At 35.6% G+C, this 24,892-nt stretch overlaps 3 protein-coding genes across 6 annotated transcripts; 1 reads left to right on the top strand and 2 right to left on the bottom strand.

The window, feature by feature from the left end:
* Window positions 1–9,191: 9,191 nt before the first annotated feature.
* LOC103932978 (E3 ubiquitin-protein ligase RING1-like) lies at window positions 9,192–11,839 on the top strand. Its single transcript, XM_048579422.1, has 2 exons — window positions 9,192–9,648; window positions 10,968–11,839. Exons 1-2 carry the CDS (start codon window positions 9,273–9,275, stop codon window positions 11,558–11,560), a joined length of 969 nt encoding a protein of 322 aa, XP_048435379.1. The 5' UTR covers window positions 9,192–9,272; the 3' UTR covers window positions 11,561–11,839.
* Window positions 11,840–13,438: 1,599 nt separating this feature from the next.
* Window positions 13,439–17,561, bottom strand: LOC103932960. 4 transcript variants are annotated; one of them, XM_048579420.1, is made up of 6 exons: window positions 17,036–17,428; window positions 16,237–16,319; window positions 15,036–15,192; window positions 14,632–14,774; window positions 14,456–14,554; window positions 13,439–14,277 (listed from the first exon to the last, which is right to left on the bottom strand). In XM_048579420.1, exons 2-6 carry the CDS (start codon window positions 16,315–16,317, stop codon window positions 14,203–14,205), a joined length of 555 nt encoding a protein of 184 aa, XP_048435377.1. In that variant the 5' UTR covers window positions 16,318–16,319; window positions 17,036–17,428; the 3' UTR covers window positions 13,439–14,202. The 4 variants fall into 4 exon arrangements, 3 of the variants coding, with proteins under 3 accessions (XP_048435377.1, XP_048435378.1, XP_048435376.1); XR_007256402.1 differs by lacking the exon at window positions 14,632–14,774 and having other exon boundaries at window positions 14,456–14,588; window positions 17,036–17,561; XM_048579421.1 differs by lacking the exon at window positions 16,237–16,319 and having other exon boundaries at window positions 17,036–17,433.
* A 3,672-nt stretch (window positions 17,562–21,233) lies between these two features.
* Window positions 21,234–22,413, bottom strand: LOC103932979 (ethylene-responsive transcription factor ERF014-like). The gene is given in 2 exon segments (XM_048579418.1): window positions 21,234–21,825; window positions 21,828–22,413. Coding segments are annotated over 2 exon segments (729 nt in total). The 5' UTR covers window positions 22,272–22,413; the 3' UTR covers window positions 21,234–21,540.
* Window positions 22,414–24,892: the final 2,479 nt, after the last annotated feature.

The raw sequence follows: 24,892 nt of genomic DNA, 5'->3' as shown, positions 1-24,892 counted from the left end.
CCTCTACAAATATGGGTATATAAAACTTTGAAGCGTTCAGTGATTTTCCAGAAGATTTTGTATTTAAAAAAATGGATAGGATATGAGAGGCATGTCTGGTTCATGCATTGATTATCCATTATCACACCGGGCATTCCTCAATGTCCATGTTCCCCGCAATGCTATGATTTCTTTATTTGATCATATTATTTTTAAATGTTAGAATAATGTTATTGGAAAGAAAAAAAAAACCTCTCATAAATATGATTACCTTTCTTTGGGAAATTGTATCAGTCATCTTCGATTGGATCAATCAGTTATATCTTAGGTCATTCACAGTAGATCGGAAAAAATGAATGTGATACAAATATATTGAATTCATCTTAGATCATTCAAACCGACCCTTATAGAGGGTCTAACTCGAATCGCACTTTCGAACCCGAGCTTTTTTCTATGAGCTAACCATTTGTGCCGGGTTATAGAGCTACCTACATACTTGCCATATGGATTGTAACTGTGACAGCCCGTCCCGAATTATTTGTACCGTATGTGTGAAATGACATTTTTGCCCCTAGTGGATATTTGTCATTTGTGTGGTTGTTTTGGGGATTTGGTTGGCTGCATTTGGACCACACACACACACCCTCTCATCCCTATCTCCTTCCCGTATACCTTCCTTGTCCCGTGTCTGTCTCTCTCTCTCTTTTTTTCTTATTCGTACGGACAAGACCCAAAACCCATGAAAATGTTGTAGATCGAGGTGGAAAGTTATACCTTTGTGTTCATGAGGTTCATACGAGTTCAATCATACCTATTTCAGGTAGGAAATCCTTCGATTTCACGTTGAACCATGGAACCCCAATTACGATTACTGTTCATGCACACGTGAAATGTCGTTTTTCAGGGAATTTGAAGCTTGTAGGAAGCTTGGTGAGGTCCTTAGTTAGCTTGGGGTGGTTCGTTGGAAGGTTTTAGACGTCGGGATCGTAAGTTGCAGGTTTGGCCGGATTTTGTGAAGTTTCTCTGGCGAGATTCCGTGAATTTCAAGGCTAGTGTAAGATTTTGTTCTACTTATTGTAAGCTTCATTTTGGTACCAATTTCATGGAATTTGGTTGAAAAACGAGTGAGAAACGAAGGTTTGAAAATTTTCCAGTTTTTCGACAACGGTGACGGCACCGGAGGTGTGCAGGAGAAAAAGACAGAATATTTGGTCAATTTGGACGGAATATTCTTAACGGCGTTAGATTAACTTTAATGGAATCTGTTAGTTTTAACGGAATATTCCTGACGGCGTTAACTGACGCCATCAGTGTGCCTGGCACGTGACCGGCGCGTGGCGGTGCGTGGGAGGTCAAAATTTTTTTTTAAAAATATGGGGATGTTCGTGAGGTTGAGTAGATCACGTTGGTGTATTCATACACCCCATTTGAGCATTGTATGAGAAGTTATTACCTAGTTTTGGTTATGTGCTTTAAATTGACGTTTTTATAGTTGTTTCGCATATAGGTGAGACCTATCCCGATGACGAGCGCAGTCACTCGAGACAAGAGGGTTACGACCCTTCCACATACCAGTGAGTGGGCTTTTGGTTTTCCGTATATACCTATATACTGTGGTTTTTCCCAGAAAATGAAATGGAATGTTTATATGTTTAAATGTCATGCACTGCATTTGCCTATTTATTTATGCATTAGTAGTGCATATATGTATGTTTGGTGCTGCGGACGCACATGTAAGTGTCAAGTAAGTTATGGTTTATGATGATGATTAGTAGTTATGTGAGATGCATAAAGAGCTCATAACATGTACCCTCGGTGTTAGTACTCCCGCCCAGAGTAGGGCACATTCCTTCACATAATGTTCACCTCCCGCACCACACGCTCATCTTGGATCCAAGTTAGGTATACAGTCCCGTCGTACAGACCACTATAGGTGGCTCCGACTCGTAGATGACCCACAATTATTCGCCCAGTCTTCACGTGATCGTAGCACTTGATCGTATTTATTTACACCTAGTCATGTCGTACAGACCACTTTAGGTGGTTCCGACTCGTGTGCAAGTATAGTTAGTGAGTTGGGGATTTGAGCTCTAGATTCAGCCGTACAGGTCACGTTAAGTGACTCCGACTGACATGTTATTTGCATTGTTTGACATTACCTGGGTTACTTACATTTTATGTGGAGGCATTCGACATGGCATATTTCTGAACATGTTTTCTATATATGTGTACATTCTATTTTCTGGGAAACTATACAGGTTTTACGCCAAGTGGTTAGAACTTTTGATAATGAAATGATTTTGAAAAGCTTTGTTTTGCCCACTCACACTTTTTGTTTTGCACCCCTCTAGGTTCTAGTTCGGATTGCTCTTTTGGTGGCTCACGAGGAATTCACAGCATATCTGACAAATTATCACCAGTGTAGGACCCCCTCTGGGTGTGTTTAGTTAGTATTTGTTCCTCTGGACTGCACTAGGTTTTCTATGCTCTGATATTGTTTTTCACACTTACGCTTGCACATGTATGTTAACTACTCTGTGTGTAGTTGATTTTTATTTGTTCGTACTTTATTATTATTCTTAGGTTCCGCACTGTGCACATGGTTACGTCACCCTCACATGACGACTAGCATGCCCTGATTTCGGTCGGGATGTGTCAGTGACCGTTATATATTATATGATTTAAGATAGGATTTATGATATAAAATTCGAAATATAAATAAGATTTGTAAACATAAATTGTACAGCGAGCACTACTCATATACGATCAACATGGATGGCAATTTATCTTCGGAAACCCAAAGAACCCTAGCTCTCAAGTCCTCAACAGCATTTTCCAAAACACACGCACACACACATATATGAGATTCTCCATTGTTGTTTGGCTCCAAATCCATCAAACCATGATGTAACTTCGGATCTTCTTTTTGTAAAAGTGCTTTTTGGTTCCACAATTGGCTTAAGTTGCTCTCAGTCTCAACTCTCAAATTTTCACAAAAAAGAATGCAAATGCTTTCTTGAAATACAGAAATATACAATGTCTACAAGGAATTGAATTTTGGCTTTGCACAAAAGATGGAAGTGATCACTTTATGAATCTGCGTCGTAGTGGCTCATGAGCTTTATTTGTCCATTAAGCACTTCGATTTTAAGCACGGCTGAAATCATCTTCAATCTTTGGGTTAAAACTTAAAATTTTTAGCCTTGAAAATTTAGGTTTTAACCCAGAAACAGTTTTTTTTCCTCCAACCCTTCTGGGTTAAACATTTAACCCAAGATTATTAAATAAAGAATTTTGGATAATTTCTGTCTTAAAGTAACCTTTTTTAAAATAAATTATATAGATTATCCTAATTTAATTTTATGAACATTTTAACTTCAAAATATTTAGATTCCGATAAATATTGAAAAATCACAAAACTAACACCATCAAACTCGTGGAACACTACGAAAGAATATGAAACACATAAAATACTTAAGCCGTTAGATTTAAATTTGGATCGTTATTTTTTTTTTTTACCGTTGAATTTGATCAAATTAGATCTTAATTGTTGGATTCAATTAATTTATAAATATAAAACTAAAAAAAATTATACATATATGGTAGGCCAGCCCCATTAATCCAGGGGAGAACCCTGGACTAAATTTGCCCCATAAATGAGTTTTGAGGTTTAACTCATATTTGGCCCAATGGTTGGAGTAAGTTGGGATAAGTTTAGAACCTAAAATTTGAGTTTTACTTTAAGAGTTGGAGTTGGTAAAGTCCTTTTCTTTGTTGTTGAAAAACTAGTGGTGCTCACTGTTCTTTCATCTTTTTTGTGAGACTTCCTAATATGCTTCGAGTATCTTATAAACCAAGATCTTTAGTCGTTAAAGTCTTAACTAAGGATAATGTCCTAACGGTTTAAAATCATAATTATAGGATTCATCGGAGTATAATACAGTCTTGTGTGTTTTTCTCTCTCTCCCTTGATCAAATATTTGGTTGAATATAATTTCTAGCTTTTATATGTACCAATAACGCTAATATATATACAAGTTGAAAAAAATTGAGGTTTCACCGTAAAACCAATTGTTAATATAAGAAATAGTCCAACTACTTATAAGTACATGTAATGTCTATCCCTTATTAATGTGGGATTCATTCTTAACATGCCCACTTACGTGTGGCAAATTTTCAATCCAAACGCACGTGTGGTTGTTGGGCTACACACTTGGGATTACATGGCTTTGATACCAAAAAAAAAAAAAAAAAAAAAAATTGAGGTTATAATTACATCCGTTCATCGTATATTATCGAGTAAAAATTTATTGTAAACTTTTTTATTTAAAATTGAATATAAATAGTATCTAATAAAAATTAGCAGCACAATGTACGATAAACGGATATGATGAGGATCCTCATAAAGAAGATCCGACAATAATCCTTTCTCATGTATCAGACCCAAAAAAAAAAAAAAAAAAAAAAAAAAAAAGAGCAAAGATCGTGGAGTCTCCTGACCGTCGATTTCAAAACTTGCCGAGCGGTCCAAAGCAAACAGCTCAAGAAAATTTGACTTTAAATCTAACTGATAATTTAATTTAAAAAAAGGAAGTCGCCAAATCTATGTGACGCGATAAACTGTACATGTTCCTTGGCAATTAGGGAAGTTATGGGAGGTTTTTAGTCACCTAATCCCTATCCTCTTTATTGACTTAGCGCCTATGTCGTTGTTTTTAAGTCCTTTTGACTTGGGTCATTATCATTTGTCAATAACAAAATGTCCACGTCAAAAATCACAAGTTTGAACTACAATATGTGGTGCAGTAGTAAGAACGCGAACTGCGACTTCTCAATAAATAAAAAATTATAGAAGGTTTCGAGTTCGATGTTTTGAGCTGGTGAGTCTGCTTGACTGTAATCATGGGTAGGGTAAAATTCATCATAGTCTCTCCAGACCTGAAAATGATAGGTAACTGTAGTTTGCCATTAATTATCCCCTTGTTAAAAAGAAAAAATCACAAGTTTGAGTAGATTTTGAACGTACACGCTAGTAAGATACGACACAGAAAAATTCATATATAAAATGCGATAGCAAGTTTTATAAAATACGGTGAAATGTTGCGAAGAAATTAGGATGATGGCAAAGTTATATTTGTTTTTCATTCCCGAAGAAGTTTTCAAATTGAATTATTATTGAGAATAATAATATGAACCGATGAAGTTAGTAATTTACTATGAAACTAACCACATGTCTAGGTTTACTTTAAATTATCGTGTCTTATATAGAATAGAATATAGTGTTGTCGATAAATGTGCATGAATAATTAAAGGGCTAAACAAATTTTCAATTTAAATAAAATACAATGACTTACGTACGGTAATTTAATAAAATAACAATTCGGATCATAAGATAATTCAAATTAACATATCTAAAAGAAAGTAGGGTCATGTTACTAACTAATTAACGCTTGAAATCTCCTATTATAATCTATAATTAAAAAATTAATATAGTTATCGATCGCCATCTTATATAATATACATACCTTTGGTAAATTACATATTGAAATCACCATACATGGGTACTACCATGCTAGGAAGTTTGCAATACGTGACGCACGCCATTACATCACTTTAGTATATAGCAACATGTTTTTATTTAATGTTTGAATTTTGCAGCATCGAGGTTCATGTTCAAACTAATTTCTTCAGCTACATGATTGACTGAAAGGGTGCCCTGTTAGCTACTTCGTGGTGATGGTCCTGCCGTCACACTTTTATAAAATGATGGTGGTAAATTCTACGCTTAAATTTAAAATATACATAAAGTTGCCTCTTAGTATTACGATATAGTAGTATTTCTTTTCATTTGAAAGTGAGATGTCTTATATTCGATTCTCGCTAAAGGTGAATTTGAACCACATTTTTGCTAGTCCATTATAAGGTTAAGCCCACCTCAGTTATTATTTGAAAAAAAAAAAAAAAAAAAAGAACAACTACATATGTATAGTATAGTTGGCCATTAGGGGAGGGGGAGGGATAGGGATGGCAATGGTTCGGTTTGGGGACGGAAATGTTATATCCATTTCCATAACCACGAAAATTAACCATATCCATAACTGCAAATTAACCATTGGGGATTATCCATAACCATATCCACCAGGTAATGGATTTTCAATCGGTTATCGGTTATATCCATCTTCGTCAAAAAACAAAAAAAATATATATATATTTATCCAATTGACCCATTATAAATTTTAGTAGATACTAATTCCGTCATTAAATAGCAACATCCAATTACAAAAAACTAACAATATATTTGAAGTTGTTCATGATAACATGCACCAATTTCTTGACAATGAGACTCTTGAAGATAGATGAATCTGATAAACTTGTAGTATTTGATAATTGATATATAAAATGATTCAATGAATTAATTTGGTTGAGTATAACAATAAGAGTATTGAATTGATGAGGTTGTTGGTATGCCCCATGCATGATGTTTGGTGCATAGTAAAGATAGTACAGGGTTTGATGTATGCGTAATGAATTAGTATAAGGAGGGTTCAGTAAATTGAATAAAATTATATAATATATATATATATATATATTCGGATTGGATTCGGGGACGGATACGGATTGGGGACCCCTATAACCATATCCAAAACCATAATCAAATAAAGTTCACGGTTTTTCCCATATCCATACCATACCCGAATCTTCATATCCAAATCCAATCCATTCGGACAGTTATCCACGGTTATCAGATTTAACGGTTAGAATTATCATCCCTAGGGAGGGATTTCCATTTTAAAAAAAAAGTGATTAGTTGTAGGGTTCACACCATATTGAATTTCAACGTTCGAACCATTTATTTTTCAAGTTGCATCTCATAGATTGTCCTTAGAAAAATATTAGTCAAATCGAAAATATTTGAGACATCTAATTGAGTTTAAAGAAATAGACAAACACTTTGTTTTATAAGAAACAATAAAACTTCATTGTGATAATTATACAACCAAAATGATTTTGGATTGAATTAAATTTTGGCAAGGATAATCTAATCGAAAATAGCCGGTTCGGATTGTTAAAATTTGATGCAGAATGAATCCACATCTCCTTGTTTTTTTTTATTTTATTTTAGTTTATTTTAAATAATGCGGATCCCTTCCCTTACACACACACACACTGATAAGTTTATGATATTTTGAATTGAAAGTGCTTGATGACCATGAACTTTTGGCAAAGAGTAGGTTTGCATTATTCAACTGCATTTTTTTTTAGGAAAGGGATCCTCTCCGGATTCCTTCCTCTTAATCCACCAAAGTAGGAGATCCGTATCATTCAAATTTGATCTAACGGCTAAAATTATTATAACTTTTAAAGTGGACCCTGTTTGTAGTCATTAGATCAAATTTCAATAACACGGCCAAAAAAAAAAATTCAATAGCACGAGTTTTCTTATTTGATGGATTTATAAAAAGGGATCCTGAGAGGATCTCTTTCTATTTTTTTAATATGTTTCTTTTGGTATTTCCTTGGGAAACAAGAGACAGAGCCAGACGTTGCACATATTAAATGGTCATGCACAAACATTTCTGATGAATATAACCTTTTTTTTTTTTTTTTTTTTTTTTGAATGAGTAGAAAAATAGGTATTCTAAATTATTGTCGACCATTCCTCAACATTTTCATTAAAACAACTAAACAAGTGGAGGAAAGAAATCTTAGTGGAGTAAATTGGTATTATATCTTCATTTCATAAGCATAGAAGATTGAAAAGGTTGGACTTCAATGAATGACAATTTCAATATCAAATTATTGTAGCTTAATTTATTATGTGATTTAGCTATAATTTTTTGCTCTTTAATATAAATTCACTGTTGTATAAATACAAAAATTTCAACTAAGGGCATGAGGTTTTTTTTTTTTTTTTTTTTTTTTTTTTTGAACAAATGATATTATCTATGCTACCGGGAGGGGGAAGTGGTGGGCTAAGCCTCATAATGGGCTATCAATAATGTGGTTCAAATTTGCATTTGGAGAGAATCGAATCTAAAATCCTATCACTTATAAGTAAAGAGGAATACATTAGATGGTAGTACTAAGTGGCTGGTCATGTGTTAATTAGTAGTTTTAAAGAAAGTTAAGGTTTGAAGAGTTAATAATGACGGTGCAATTTTATAATCTGAGCTCAAACACTAATTATAACATTGTTTTGTTCAATTGAATCTTCGTTGGTTTCATAATTATAGTCACTTTTATCTCGTGGATGTGACCATGACTTATAATTGGATAGGTTTTTCAATGTGCTCGAAACACGGGACATAAAATCACATGTGTTATGCAATTTGAGAAAAGTTTTTTTTTTTTTCTTTCTAAGTGTCCCTCCAACTGTACTACGACATGTGGTATTCCGTCATGTATTTCCGACACATTGAAAAATCTCTTCTCGTAATTGTAAATTCTTTTCCACTGAATAATGTGTCTTTAAACATATTTGATCGACCGATCATAGGGCTTAGTTATCGTTTCATATCTCCTTTTGGGAGAGTATTTCAAACAATGGCCCAAGTCTGCAGGCATGGCCCATTTTCTAGGCCAGTCCACAAACATAAAACAATAGGCCCAAACAATAAAAATCCATGCTCACCCCTTATGACGTATTTTAACCATATGTTACAATCAGCAGAAATGTTCATTTTCATAATCGTAATCCTTTTAAAACTTTCTGAAAAAAATCAATCAAATCGAAAATCATTTAAACATGTAAATGTATCGAACAAATCGAAAATTTTAATATCAACTAGCAACTTTATGATAAATTATCTATTTATGTAATACATACAAATGACCAAACAGTATCCAATTTAATTGATTTCTTGCATAAGTGATGCTTAAACAATGATTAAGAAAATGAACTATCTAATTATAAAACATGAAGAAAAAAATTTATACATTAGCAAACGACGGACAAGGTATCGCAGCCATAGGTGGATGCAATGTTTCTCCATCAAGAGTATACTCTCTGACTACGAAACGTCGACATATGCATCGTTGCATGCATGCATGATACTCATCCCTTTCTTTGTGAAAACGAAATGGTGTGAAGCCCCCTATAAACCCTACAAACCCACAAAGCAAACTTTAGATACAGTTCAGAATGCAGAAATAGAAGGAAAGAGGATTGCTTTGTGTACCCCAAAAGCCATTCTTTGTTTCATTTCCATCATTTCTCCTTCATATTCTTCCCAAATAAAACCCTAAATTTCCATCAGAATCGTCAATATTTTTCAAAGCTCCCAAAACTAAACATGTCTCTGAGTCCACCTCGTTCGAGGGACATTAATAATGACAACGGCACCACACCACTATACGGACTCTACTGGTGCTACCATTGCAATCGGACGGTGAGGACTGTCTCCAACAACCCATCAGAGACAGTCTGCCCTCGTTGTTTCGGGCAGTTTCTGTCGGAGTTTGACATGTCGATTAGACCTAGACTTCTCGTAGACTACACCAGTTTCGATCCATCCCCGGAAGCTCGTCTGCTCGAAGCACTTTCCCTCATGTTCGGCCCGTTCATGAGGCCTTTCAACCATGAATTATATGACCCGGAGGCCGATTCCAGAGGACGTCCATGGTATTGGCGACGCCACCTTGGCCATGAGGGCAGAGGTACAAGTATAGGTACGTGGTCTTGAATTTTGATAGTAATTTACAGTTGTTCGTACATTATTCATATTTGATCAAATATATGTGCGTCGATGTTATGATTATCGACCAAATATATCCAACATGAACAAATTCAATAGTAATGCACACCAACTATGAAAATATAGGTCCATCAATAAGTTTTTTTAACGGTTTAAAGCCATTTAATTACGAAAATGTTTGGCTCAAGGAGGTTTATTCTTTTTTTGGAGACAAATTAGATTTCGACGTATGTGCATAAACCTTTTGTTTTATAGTTTAAAAGAAATATTCTGGTATGTGTCAAATTATGATTAGAAGTTATAATATTACGACGAATGACTCTTATATTTAAAATACAAACAGTCCATACACTAGCGGAGGCAGTTAAGATCTAAATTAGTCCTAGGCCTGCCCTGACTAAAAAATAAAAAGAAGATAGTATTACACCTTTTTCTATTGCTTTGCAACCCTTCTCAACAACTAAAACATATCCAATTATTTATTTTTCATCCAACAGATCCCTTCCCAAAACTAAGTATATATTTTAAATGGTCATTTATCACAAGGGGTGGTGCTATCCATATACCTTTTTTTACCTTCCACACACTTCTTGTTAACTTATGGCCTTTAATCTTCTTCAATACATTTGATCCGATGACCAAAAATTGAGAGGGGTGTATGGAAGGTAAAAAAAGGTGTGGGGACAACATCACCCTTTCACAAATCAATAACATTAAATTAAAACCCATAATTCACTTTTAATTAAAAAAAAAAATCGTCCTTCACTTATGCACTGGTAGAGTTATTCCCTATTCTTCTTGAATTTTATATATTTAGTCATTCCAACTCCCAAATTTATTCAATAAAGAACAAAAAGGTTTGTAATACTCTATTATTCTTTTTTTTTTTCTTTTCGAAACTCTATTATTCACTATAAAACATTTGTTTCTATTCTATCTCACCTCTTACTTGAATTTTAGGGTTTGCAAAAATTTTAGTAATTCTCTCTATTGAGATTAATAATTCATTCAATAGTATAGATGACATGATGCAACTGTTTCAATGAAATTTGCCAAGAATAATTTTGAATACTATAAATAAATAAAATTATCTATGCATATGTTAATTTTGACTACTTAATTATTTGGATATATATTATGATGTTTTGCATTGTAATTTTAAAACCACAATTTGTTTTTTTTTTCTTCTATACTTATGTGAGGCCCTTCCCCACAAGAAATCCTGACTCCGCCACTGAGTTCATATTAATTAGCAATATTTTTTTCGACATTTGACACGTTGCTTTGAAATAGAACCTGAAGTTCAAGATTTGTGGACAAATAGGAGACGGAGGAGGCGCAACCCTAGCTTTGATGGTAGAGAAAACTGGGAGGCAGAATCCGACACTCGTACTCAAAGCCGTCCCAGGAATTTGATTATAGTCCGACCCGTGGAAGACCCTTCTAATCCGGTGGGGCCCACTTATAGACCACAAGAAAATCCAGTACTACCTGTTCCACGTGTAGTCGATCCAGGAAACTACTTTTTCGGGCCGGACCTTCACGGACTGATCGAAGAACTAACCCAAAACGACAGGCCCGGCCCGCCTCCAGTACCTGAAATGGCAATCAACGCAATACCAACTGTGAAAATCTGCGAGGTCCATTTGAGCAATGAGTCTTGTTGCCCAATTTGCATGGAGGAGTTTAAGATTGGTGGAGAGGCGAGGGAGTTGTCATGCAATCACATATACCACAGCGATTGTATTGTTCCGTGGCTGAGGCTCCACAACTCTTGCCCGGTTTGTCGGGTTGAGATTCCAGTATATGGTGGCGGATTGGTCGAGTCGGGGGGCTCGAATAGTGGAAGAGAGAGGCGGACAAGACGGCGCAGTGAGGTGGGGTAGGTTGGGATCTTTGTGGCCATTTCGATGAAGGTATCGTTGAAACGAGCCACAAGGTGATAATGCTACTTCTACTTCTACTTCTACTTCTAGAGTTGGTTAATGTTAACGTTAAATTATTGTTTCTATTATTTGATTATGAAAAAAATGTCAAGTTATGAATGTTATACATAATTGTGATAACAATGGGAATGGTTGTGATTCATTTGTATTCATTTTTTGCTTAAAGCATTGTACCTCTTCCAGTCACAAAAATTAATTAAACTACTGCAACTTCAATTTCTTTTATGTTAATTTAGTGACATTTCATCTCGTACTATGTCAAAGTTTTGAATTTAAATTTCCCGAAACAACAGTTGATTTGTTTTTCATCTTGTTTTCATTTATTTGTGTTTTTTTAGTGGGACTGAAATGTTGTAATTAAAAAATACTCGACTTTTAAGTGCGGCGAACATCTTTTACACATTAGTACGGAACAAAAGATTTATCCTTACCATCATGTTTTAAAAACAACTGATTCTAAAATGAAATAAATGAAAAAAGCAACATGTCATGTCAATGGATAATTATGAGAATATTCTTGTTGGGGCTTCAAAAATGTCACACACCAACCCAACTAAATCTTAAGGTCCAATTGTCATGCAAAGCCTACATTCAAGCCCAAGCACACGCCAAGGCATGCGATCAACGCGGAATATATTTACAAACATGCCATGTCGCGCTATGCTCATGCCTATTCATCATGCCATGCTTCCTTCGCCACAAATCATGGCTACGCCCAAGTCACATATTTGGGGCTTGCCAAGTGGATTGGGTGTGGATAGTTACGAAAGGTTATCGGGCCTACGTGGAATTGGGGTCATGGAAGACTTTGAGCTGCTTGGGAGCCCAAAGATCCAAGCCCATACCCTTTGTATTCACGCATGCATCATTGAGAGAGAACTAGCCTAGTTTATCCCTTTCCCTAGCAAGCCAGCCCCCCTTGGTTAGGATTAAAGTAGATTCTTACATTAAATGCATGTTAAGCCCAGCAAGTCAGACATTTAATGCTGACTTTCCCTTCCTAGCTTGCACATACAACCAAAGCGCAAAAGCCATGAAGTGCGCTACCAGATTTAGCGCTTGCTAAAGGCCACCCTGGGAAAGCTGCGCCTTAGGAAGTAACAATATGGCAGGTCTCAACAGTGCAGCTAGTTTACACCAAAATGGGAATAATAGGATAGCTAGGGAGAAAGGAGGGGAAGACCAAGCCACAAAGGGATATTCTCTTGAAACCTAGAGAAGAAGCTTTCACTTACATAAGGAGGGAGAGAAGCCATCAAAAGGGGATTCAGAAAAACAGGGAGGAGGAGATAGAGAAAATGTAGTGAAAGAGAACCACCTAGGAAGAAGCCCAAAAAGTTCCACTTAGCCCAGAAGCCTACTCCAAAGCCGAAGCATCACCATCCATGCAACCTTAATAATTTCCATAGCTTTGCATCAAATATCTCAATCATTAGAAACCTTACTATCACCCTAGGAAAGCTCAGATTATCCAGCAAAGAATGCCATGCAACTATGCAAATCCCTTCTCTCTCATGTAAACTGACAATCTTCTAGCTTCCGCTTCACGCTTCACTTGAGCAAGTCATTATCTTGATCATTCATGCTATCATTGAGCCGTTGATGTTACCAACGTATTTCTCAAGGCAAGCTAACTCTTTCGAGATATTCCGGGACTTGTTACGAATCCGTATTAAGGGAGACAAAAGGATGTTCTCAAAGCCCAAGTCCGCTTCAACCTAAAAGTCCCCCAACAATTCCATTCTTACTAAATAGGTCCAAAACCTTATTTAAATTGTTTGAATTCTTGTTGTGCAATAAAATTAAAAAAAAATGAAATTGGTCGAGTGAATAAATGGATAGAGCACTGCTACGGTTCCAATTTTAGGGAAACAAAAAGTCCTAAAGAGAAATTGTATTTTGATGCGGCTGATCCATGGTGGAGTTCTCGCCTTTTTTGTAGTCCTCAAAAGTGGCTGTTATTAACATTGGCTGTTATTTCATGTTTCAATAAATTTGGGTTGTAATCCTCTGCGTCCCTACGATCATAGACTCATCTCTATCTCCAAGTTCAGCATAAATCTGGCTTGATCGAAATTGCTTAAAATCAAACTGGTCCGTGTTTTAACCGTAATGACACATCTTCAACCAAACGGAACTCAACGCTGCAGCAGAAACCGTACACCTTCAACCAAAATACTATCTATTGCTCGACATTATTTGTCTGATACTGTCGTGAATGTCTTAATTATGTATGTGTACATAACCGATATAAACACTTCTGCATAGGTTCATGTTATAACCCTACAAATAAGCTGTTCTGTCATCGGAAGACAACGTACTGATGAGCTGAGTATTAAGTCAAATGCACTAGCCAGATTTTGTTATCAGCATCATAAATCGTAAACACGAAACACACTCGCAAAAACATTAGTTTTAGAAAGGAAGCATGTCATAAAGTTTTAAATGGTCACATACCTATTCTATCAAATGTAGAAAAGAGCATTCGAAATATAGCAGAGCATAAAAATGATTCAAACCTAGAGCAGTTTGACTCTGCACTCTCTTGCGACGGAGAATGGGAGAAAGAACTCAAACAATCGTCAGTATGTACGGTGTGGATAATGGCGCTTGCCAGCAGAAAACCCTTCAGTATATGCGGTGGATTTAAGGATCGTCTGCAATAAGAATGATCTCGTGATTACGGATATGAGCAATTGTTTCAAAATCTTCCGAGAACTGGATGTACACTAATGAGTAATGACAGTAAAGAGCATACACACTTAACAGCTTTTTATTAACTAGATAATAAATCCTTCCTGATAAAACATTCAACTGATAATGCAAAATGCTTACAAGGGTTCTCTCAAAATCTTCTCGCAGTCGGCTTCTGATACTATCTGATACCTTAGTTCCCAATTGTCCTTCATGTTTCGCAATTGTCTCCTCGGTGATCTGTACGACTTGATTCCATGTGCCTAATAAACTACTGCTAAAGTTGAAATTGGAGAAAAGCATAGTATTGTTCAAACCTCTGAAAGTAATAGAGAAGATGTTTTATCAAGTAAATCTTCAACCAAACTTTGAACATGTGTTACGGTCTTCGTCACATTTACACCATTGACCTGTTTGTCCTTAGTTCTTTTTGCACTAGTGGATGGCTTAGAAGAGTTCACTGCATCATGAAAGAATATTTTACTGGTTAACATGAATGAAAAACAGGAAGCCCAATTTTAACATCTCCACAATCCCCAAACAAAAAAAATGCTAATATCTCTCTGAAAAAATGATCGGAAACGAGCTACTTAAATGTAGAAAGTACCATAACAGCATGGCAACTTTAATTATCATAGAACTATACTAGGAGAATTTATCGTGGAATCAACTCTCATTGTATTTCTATATTTCTGCAGAGTGCAGTTTCACATGACAGTACCTGTACTTGCTGTTGATTTGTTATCCACAGAAACTTGAATTTCTACATGACCTTTTGAGGAAGTTGCTGGTTGTGGAGGGTCTGGCAACACTGTGGAACCTGACGGAACAAAGCAGGCAAGATCAGGCGGTTGATCCTTCCCAACCGATGGGTTAGCCTGCATGAGACAAATAATTTTTGATAAAATGATTCAGTGTTCTTTAAACTATGGAGACAAACATAAGTCTCATTACTTCCAAGTCAACATATGAGGGGTCTCTCCCAATTGATTTTAGAAACCCGTCAAGATCATGGGTACTAAGTGCTGGAAACAGAAATTTCGTCACGGATCAGGGGTAAACTTATTGAGAATGATAACATACACAACTTTTTTGAGTAAGAAACTAAAATTTTGTTGAACATATATTGATAGCAATGGAAATTCTTTTCCGGAATAAAAACCATAAATCAAGTATGAATTTGTTCAGTTGCAGAATAGTTAAGATAAAACAAACAAAATAAAATCCATTACAGAGAATCCAAAGGCTCATATCAGGCACACACATAACTCTTTAAGACATCCAATTATTTAGTAACAAGATGTCCAGTCATATTACTCCGGAAGCTCTCAACAATTAATGCCTCATTAAACACACTAATGCACAGAAACACAAGTGTGCACGGACACAATACAGATGCACACTTGTAAAATCTTCGTTGACTACACATCATTAAACTTATTAAGTAACACTGCTTCTGCAGATATCTTGTTACCAAAGTTCTATAGATCTAGAATTATTGCCATACCCATGCTTCTTATGACATTATTGTGTAAGCCACCAAAAAATGAATTGTTGCTCCAATGCTCATATGAATTCAACCAAGTAAAATAATACGATAAGACCAGCAGAAACCTTACAATTGAAAGTAGTGGTTCTTAGCCTAGACTATTCCAAATCTATCCCAAATGACAACAAAATTCCTCAAGGTAATTGCGAGCAGTTAACTTGTAACATTATGCTCACGCTATAGCCACAAAAACAGACATTCTGGGTAAGACTACTCATATAACAGTAGTGTACGAGGTTTATAAAAATGAAGAATCCACAAGTAAATTATAAAGCAACATAAAACTTCAGGAGAATTATAAGTACACACACAGAATTTTCAAAACAGATGAGAAACATATATCATTTCCTCTCATTCAACCCTTATCACTTACAGATTGACATGTCATACGATAAAGGGTGGAAGAAGCACCGCTCCTGACTTTTAAATTTGTGATCCGACAACAGAGAGACATAGCTTCACGAAAAGAAAAGAAAAAAAAAGAAGGCAGAAAAAGCATAAGAGAATTCACTCAAGATTATATATGAAAGAAAAATGATTACAGTATCAACATGTGCAGGCTAAATAACATGACTTCGGGTGAAAAGATAATTATTTCCACAACCTAAATGATAAGAATGGTCACGATTTAATTTTCCAGAAAACCAAAATGGTAAGAATTACGACTTTATTCAGTTGGTCATTGATCATATGTAAAAAGCATAGGCTATACAATATAAACCACATGGTTAGGAGTAACTGATTTAAATCATTTCAAAAGATAATTAAACTACTTCAGGAGCCATTCTCAAGCGAAGCCTCACAGATAGAGCTGCTCAGCTTTCAAGTTGTAGATAAAGCTCATAAGTATTCAGACAAACTCCAACATTTCAAATGATGCATAAAGCAAGAAAGATTTCCAACATATTTGGCCTGATGAAAACAAATCATATTCTTGCTTCAGAACATGTGATTAATCGACGCAAAAAGACTACATAACTTATTCCCATATTCATTTATCTTCTTTTAAAGAGATGCGCATCAGTAAAATTCTGAAACCACGGCCATACTCAACAATGCAGGTTCATTCCCCTTCGCTGTCCATTGTCGTGTTCTAATTGATTCTTAGTTTGAAATTCCTTTGGTGCCCTTCTACCATTGTAAAGTAGAGAGAGAGAGAGAGAGAGAGAGACCTTTAAACGGGCAAGCAGCTGTTCTTCGGAGAGACCCATGAGTGCTTCAGTACAGGTTTTGCAGAGGCAGAGGCAATACTGAAAGAGTGGGGGAAAGAGTGTGGGCAGACAGAAGACGGCGATGAGTACGCAGAACCGGATAGTAAACTTAAATTGGAAGGCTTTCTTCCCTCTCTCGGAACCCGATAAAGTAATTTGGTGTTCTTCGACTCGGAGTCGGGTTGTCGAGATTTTTTAATCAAATGGGTTTTATCGGTTGGATCAGATTTTAGACAAAAGAAAAATGATGTAATCCACATGGAAAACAAAGCCCATAAGGTGTGTAGGATGAGCCCATTGGTGATTGGGAGTGAATGTGATGGATGGGGAAATGCTGCATACTCTTTGTTTTTCTCTACATTTATGTTTATTTATGATCCAAGGCGCGAGCATCTCGAACGCGACGCCTCCTGATCGATTTCGATTCGCAGGCGCTGGCCCTAGACGATGCTGGTGGCGGTCGCAAGCCACTAGAGAGAGGGAGATGAAGACGGAGTAGAGTGACGGTGAATTGGAGATGGCTGTAGGGAATGGATGGGACAGATGAGCTCACGAGAGACTCTGAGATGAGTCGGTCTATTTGTTTGACTGAGAAAATGATAGAAAAGGTTGGGGTCGGGGGCCCGTTTCTCCTAATTTTTGGACTTGCCTGCCCGTTCCGTCCCATTTTTTCTTTGAAATATTTGAGCCCGCCCCGATCCGCTTGGACCTGCACCGACCAGCAGGTCCACGACCCGTTTGCCCACCTCTACTTTTCATTTCTCGAAATGGTAGACTGTCGTGGCGAAGTCACCAATTAGTCATTTTTTTTAAGGAAAAAAAAGCAGTTAATCAATGAAAGCACAAAATGTATCATAAATTTTGATTTCATAATGTATGTGGTTGATCTCTAATTGCTCTTATATATGTCCACAGGAAACTCATGTCATGGAACAGTTATGGTTTATGAATTCTTTCCTTTTAGTCCTTCCAAGTTTCTACTAACCTGTACATTGATCTCTTTGTGATTGGGGCCATTTTACTTTTAGCGGGAGACGAATGCTTTAGGGCAATTGGAATCGATGCTTATACAACCCAAAAAAAAAAAAAAAAAAAAAGAAAACACTTTCGCACCATTTGCTTATCTACTTGTACAAATTCAAGAAATTAGTTTCAGAAAGAAAGCCTCGCCGCCAAAGATGCAGTAATTAGTTTCAGCTTTAGATCTGATGACGAGACCTTCTTCACCAACGCTGTCACATCAACAAACTCAAGGGATTGCCTATCCTCAAATTTTAAGCAATGATTTCCACAAATTTAGGACAAGAAATGGAGTCGTGGGTGTCTTCTCAATTCTCGGACCCTCAAAGCATCGTCTTCTAATCGGACAACATCCTCTAAAGTCCCTACAAAGACTGCCACTATTTCTAGCAGCAAAATAAGCGGTGCATCATTTATTTGCCCGTCCTCTTCAAATAAGTTTCAACTGATTTGAGACTTCACCACTATTTAGCGTAGAACGCAGTTTATATTCGATATTTTTCTTAAGGCATGATAAAAGTGTTCGATATATGAAATGTCTCAAGGCAACTAAAGTAGGTAGTCGGCTATATTATACGCTCCCGCGAAGAAAAATTCATGAATATGCCATTAAGTTAATTAAGCTCGAAAGCTCTACTTACTCAACTTTAGTTCACGAATAGGCATATGTACGCAGCATTAATATACATTTGTTAGAATGCTAATAATACCTCTCAATATTTTAACGCATATCTCTAATGATTAATTTTCTGTTGTCCATTCTAACAGTGTAACACAATTCAAATGGTAAGCGTAGCCTAAGCTTACATTGAGGGGGTGGGGGGGAGTAGGCTCACAATGGGGCTAGTAACAATATGATTCAAATTCATCTTTAGTGAGAATAGAACCTAAGACTTTTCACTTACAAGTAAACAGAAATACTACTAGACCGTAGTACTAAATGCACCAAACTTAAGTTTAAACACTATTCAAATCAAGACATAAACAAAACCCCTGATATTGATTCTCAAAATCTAAATAATAGACACATAAAATAAAATAGAAAGACAGACAAACCCCCTGGAATTAATCAATTACAAACCATTTTTTTTTGGTCAAAAATCAATTACCAACCTTGATTTTGTCCTAACGAGGCCTAGCCTAAAAGGCTAAAACATTGAAGTTATGCCCATGTTGGATCTGACCCATGAGGCCACACATTGAGCATCATAATCCTTTTAATTAAGAAAAAAAATGGCATAATCATTTTAATTACGAAAAACAAATTGCATAAGCATTTTAATTAAGAAAAACAAAGGATATTTTGTTCTCTTAATCGAGAAAACTTTCGGTAAGACCTAGTTTGTCATTGAATCGTGCTGTTCAGCTTTGATTATGCTGAAAATTTTCAGAGCCGATTAACAAACGACCAAAAACATCTCAAACAAAGAAAAATGGGATTTAAAACAAGTTGAGCCAAATATAAACAAACACAACAATCTCTAATGCAATGTTCATAGAATCATATGCCATTTTATACTCAATGATAGAACCAATTTTATTTTTATTTGGTATAAAAGAAAGAAAACAACTTTCTTTGGATTATAATGTAATTCCAACCCTGAATTATTTATTCAAAGTACATCTTTTAATTTTTACATGATGAACCAATATAGCATATATACTTCCAAAGAGTAGAATCCTGCAGAAAATACAACATAAAATTTGCTTCATTATGCCAAACAATGAACCTTTTAATATCAACAAAATTAGGACAACAATAATATATAGGACCATGGAAATTTGGGATTAGTATTTGAAGCTTTGTAATGAGAAATCACATGTTGTCTCGTGGAATGTAGTTTTAGAAACTTTGTCATTAAGGGCTATCATGTGGCTCAAAGTAGTTTTATAAATTGCAGAAATCCAATGTACTCGCTTAATTCTGAGGGCCCAAAAATGCCCATATTCTAATATCCAAAGGCAGAAGGGGTCCTCATGAAGTGATGAGTCACTCCTCTTAACTTATGAGGAATTCACATATTTCCAAATTTGTATGGCCCAGAGAGAAAATTGCGAAGAGGCCAAATACAGTGTGAAGGGAGCAAATGCGTATGGGATCCCACGCTCTCAACCACTGCCCTTTGAGGGCAGATCATGTGCAATCTTGGCTCAAACCACTACTGCTTCAAAACACTTGACCAGATTCAAAAGTTGATCACAGAGTATCAAATTTGTCGATTCAATCTCTAAAGAAGTTGATTAGACACATACTTTCGAAGGCATGTCATTCTTTTAGGATGAAAAAAATGACTTGTTCGTGGGATTGTTTTTGTCATAATACGATGACAAAACAGTTCAGTTAAATATGATATGTATTTAAATTTGATTATGATCGTTTTTGTTGTAAATGTGTGTTATCTTTTAGCTAGACTATTCCACACTCAGAATAATCACATACTTACAAAGTTTGTATTGTCGTACTGTTAATTCAACTATAGTTTCGAAGAAAAGTTCACATGATTAACATGGTAGTTTGATAATATTAGTAGATCTAGACTATCTGACACTTAATAAGTTTTTGATCTTTTGAATACTCATTAATAAGAATCTAGTAGTATATTTGATGTGTTTATTTGCATAAGTTCCAAATTAAGTAACCCAAATGCACGCTCGTCACTGTTTATCATATGACTAGATGCAATTAAAGTCATGGGAATTGGGTCTAATACAAGTCTTTGTTTCTCTAATCACAGTGATTTCCCTTAGGTAGAATTTTTTTTTTTTTTAGGAATTATTACTGGCACTCTAAAATCTCATTTTGTACTCCAAACTTTTTATAATTAGTAAAAAAAATTACATTTGTAAGAAGTGTATAATAAAATTCTTGAAGTGTTAATAGTAGTTTTTTATTTTTTTATTTAATTTTATTTTTAAAAAGAGTACAAAATTGTTCCTTGAGCTGAAAACAAATTCAGATGGTTTCAAGTCTCCACAACCCTCTCCTGCTCTTGTTCTTTAATTTGTTCCAACTGAGATAGGCATATCTGACATCTCCATAACACAATAAGTGAGTCTCCCACATGAGACAAGATGCATAACATGTGACATAGCTGAAATTGGAAGAAATTAAAATTCAAAATTTCCACTCCTTATTCAATTAAAATGTATGTAAGACCATTGACAAGGTTTCATTAATAATAATAACAATAGTATTACACACTTAATTTTCATTAACAAATACATAAATACATAAATACAAATATAATATATTAGAAACCCATGTGAGATAGAGTCCAAAAAGATGTCTCACATCTCTCCATTTGGAATTTCTAATTCACCTATCTCATTCACTCATATAGAATGTAAATAATTTGTGTCACTGTCAGTAAAATCTTTAAACAATGGCTTCGAAGATCATGAATAATTGTGACTAAAAAGAAAATAATAATTTTCATCGTCGTCGATCAGCAGAAGCTCCACAAACGAATGTCACTTTCCTCATAAAAGTCATATATCATAGGTGGCTGTGGATCCAACAATGCGCCATCGAACATTTGGTCAAAATTGTTCCATGAATCCATGCTAGACATTGGTAATTGATCATTTGCTTGATCATAGTAAGTGGGAGTGTAGGACCCCCCAAATGACCCCATTAGCAATGACATGTCATCATCGATGAGGTTAATGGACGGCGAGGACGACGTTGATGGCGACGAGACCAGAGACGGAGACGAGACCAAAGATGAAGAGACGAAGATTGAGGAGGGGGTGATGGTGGACAGGCAATGTTTGCGGTGGTGGTAGCGGCATTATTATTGGCAGCGGCTGCAGCCACTCTTTGGATGGACTTGGGGGACATGACGGTCATTTCCTGGGGGATAAAATGTGAGGAGGCAGTGGTGGGGAAGTTGAGGTTGGCTGAGGAGCCCTTGAGGCACAGTAGGGCAGCATCGTAGGCTCTTGCCGCAGCCTCAGCTGTCGAATATGAACCTAACCATATTCTTGTTTTTTGGTTTGGGGCTCTAATCTCTGAAACCCAAGAGCCCCAGCTCCTCATCCTCACTCCCTTAAACTTCTTCTTCTTGCATGCTGAGGTAGAAGAAGAAGAAGAAGAAGAAGATGGAGACTTCGATGTCGTTTTCGACGATGTCATCTCTGAAGGCAGCTGAATAATCCTCTGATCTGTCTTCACCATTGTTACAATGGAACACAATGCTTGATTTCTTGATGAAAGATGAAGTTGAAGGTGATTGGCTGCCTCTGTGTTTCTCTTCTCTCAAAAGTTGTTAGCTTCTTCGTTAGTTTCTTGTGCAAAGTGAATGAATGAATCAACTCAAAAGAAAAGGTTGCTGGTATTTATAGATGTTGATCTCTAGTCAAAAAAGGAAAACAGTATAGCTCTATACTTCGTTAATTAATATATTATTGAAAATGGTGGGTGACAGATAATTTCAAGTTTGTACAATTAAAATAGAAATCAAATATCTTGTATCCTTGAAGTTACTTTCCTGTCGTATTTCAGTCAAGGTAGGGTTTAGCTTCACATGGCCCAAAATTCACAAATTCAATGAAAAAAAAGTACTAGTCTTCCAACTTTCCATGAAGATTGTTTGCAAGTTTGTGAGGGTATTTACATTAGGAAATTAATTACTTATACTTTTTTTTTTTCTTCTTACACATACTTATGCTTATTTTTGACATTTTAATCAATTCAAGTATAATAAATCAACAAACCACATAACTAAGGATTTGCGAAAAAAGAAAAAATGTGTGCCGAAATAATTTTTTTTTTTTTTTAGACTAGTCGATGTAGATTTTATAATGATATATTGTTGGTTAAATTTGGAAAAAGAAAGAAAATGATACTTAAATTTAAGTTTTTTAAGATGCTGGCAGTTGCATAAAAATAAAATCAAGAGCAATCTACTTAAAAGTGTAAAAGTTTTCATTGTCAACGAATATTGCAAACCTGGGATCCATATGCCCAAATCAGTAACCAGCATGGAAAGTTCTATTAAATATTAAAGTAAAATGACTTTGTCTAGAGAGTTTATGACTTACACAAGAACTCACTCCTTCCCTAGTTGACACCCAACAATAATACTTAATTAACAAAAAAAGTTACTCAGAAAATAAAACGAAGGGCAAAAGGGTTATTTTGATATATATCCATGTAAATTATCTTATATATTATGTTAATCTTTAATAACTAAATTATATATATATATATATATATATATATATATTATCTACATAATCAGGGCAGCATCATATCTTTATAAGAGAAAAATAGGATTCTCTCTCTCTAGGGGTTCCACGATCTGCAGTTTATAATTAATTTGGGCTGTGAAACACAAAAGAAAAATGTATGTATACTTTAATGTTCGAACTAATGAAAAAAGAAAGAATACAAAATGTTATATAAATATACATATAAAAAATGTTATATATATAGTTTAAAATATAAGTTAACAAAACACTCAAAAACGTACGCGCAGTTTGCAGTAAGCCTTTGCATTTGCATAGGTAATACACACAGCTGTGTATTGCTGTCTCGCAGAGCCCTAGCTAAAACCGCGTCTCATGGTCCTTTTCTTCTCATGCAAAAATATGAAATTCTAACTCTCTCTCTCTCTCTCTCTCTCACTAGAGATGGAATTTTTTACATTAATCTAAGGACTCAACTGTTTGATGGCAAATTTGGTTGCTTACGCCTACATGTCTTGACTTTACTTTGTTTTGTTCGATACTCCGATGCCTAAAATTTTGAGTTATTCGGTCGATGTGGGAGCGGAGAGATGGATTCTCTAGGTGTACGGCCACAGACCAAAACATATATAAATTCAACTGCTACTTTTCGTACTTTGGGGGAATTAAAAGATGCCAGCATGCAAACACATGCATGGAGTCGTGGGGGATGTGGCAAAAACACACGCTATTGTGACGATACAGTTGGAGTTGGATTGGATGAACTCAGTTTTCACATAGCTGCATGTTTTGAATGGACCAAGACCAAGAAGGAACGGGGCATTTGCCCCTTTGCCAATTCAGTACATGCTGCATGCAGTGACTATTTTATTTTACTTTCCATCAAAGTTGTCGCCATTATAAGGTCATGATCATCAATGCCTTCTGAATTTGTAAGAATTGTAAGCTTACCCAAATTATTTTCAAGTAAACTACAACTAAGTATGTGTCAATAGAGACTAATGATGAGATACCTTACTTGGGTAATGTTGTTATGATGAGGTATCGATATGTAGTGTGTTGTTATAACTTTTTGAGAAATTTTTGGTGTGACACTGATGTGACATGTCAATGTGGTGGGATGGAAATTTTAGTATTGACTAATAAAGTTATCAAATTTAGTACACATATGGTATAGTTTGTGATGACTTATAATGTAAACATTAAGGAAGCTTCAATGAATATGTTCTTGAGAATTACATAGTATGTAGAGGAAGAAGAGAGAGAGATAGAAAGAGAGAGAAAAGTATTGATTTCTTGTTAAGCTGCTATGATTACAATTTCAGTTATATATTCTCACTTTCCTTAGCTGCTAATCGTCCACCTCCTTATCTCAACTATAATTCTAATAGCTTTTAACTACTTCTAATAGCTTATCTCTTTAATCTATTGACAAGTGTCATTTAGTTTGACCCTTAATCTTCTCTTCACTTGGATAACTGTTTTCTTCTTCACTTGAATCCTTATATCCCCCCTCAATCGGATGCTCAAGGGAATTGAGCATCAGATTGCCACAGTGGTGTTGAAACAAAGGAGTGGACAACCCTTTTGTAAGTATGTCGGCTGATT

Source organism: the organism of the source record quoted next, unplaced genomic scaffold (genome assembly GCF_019419815.1).
Source record: "Pyrus x bretschneideri cultivar Hongxiangsu unplaced genomic scaffold, Pyrus_bretschneideri_v1 Contig132, whole genome shotgun sequence".
In the NCBI taxonomy this organism is placed as follows: Eukaryota; Viridiplantae; Streptophyta; class Magnoliopsida; order Rosales; family Rosaceae; genus Pyrus; species Pyrus x bretschneideri.
The sequence above is the reverse complement of the archived record's forward strand: the minus strand, read 5'-3'. Positions and strand labels throughout refer to the sequence as shown.

What these genes read in the sequence shown, in the direction of transcription:
- LOC103932978 (XM_048579422.1), top strand. Translation starts at nt 9,273, where the DNA reads ATGTCTCTGAGTCCACCTCGTTCGAGGGACATTAATAATGACAACGGC. An exon ending in GGGCAGAGGTACAAGTATAG is followed by an intron (nt 9,649 to 10,967) that starts GTACGTGGTCTT and finishes GCTTTGAAATAG; the next exon opens with AACCTGAAGTTCAAGATTTG.
- LOC103932960 (XM_048579419.1), bottom strand. Translation starts at nt 16,362, where the DNA reads ATGCTTTTTCTGCCTTCTTTTTTTTTCTTTTCTTTTCGTGAAGCTATG. An exon ending in CTTCTCTATTACTTTCAGAG is followed by an intron (nt 14,555 to 14,631) that starts GTTTGAACAATA and finishes CAAGTCGTACAG; the next exon opens with ATCACCGAGGAGACAATTGC. An exon ending in AAGATTTTGAGAGAACCCTT is followed by an intron (nt 14,278 to 14,455) that starts GTAAGCATTTTG and finishes TTCTTATTGCAG; the next exon opens with ACGATCCTTAAATCCACCGC.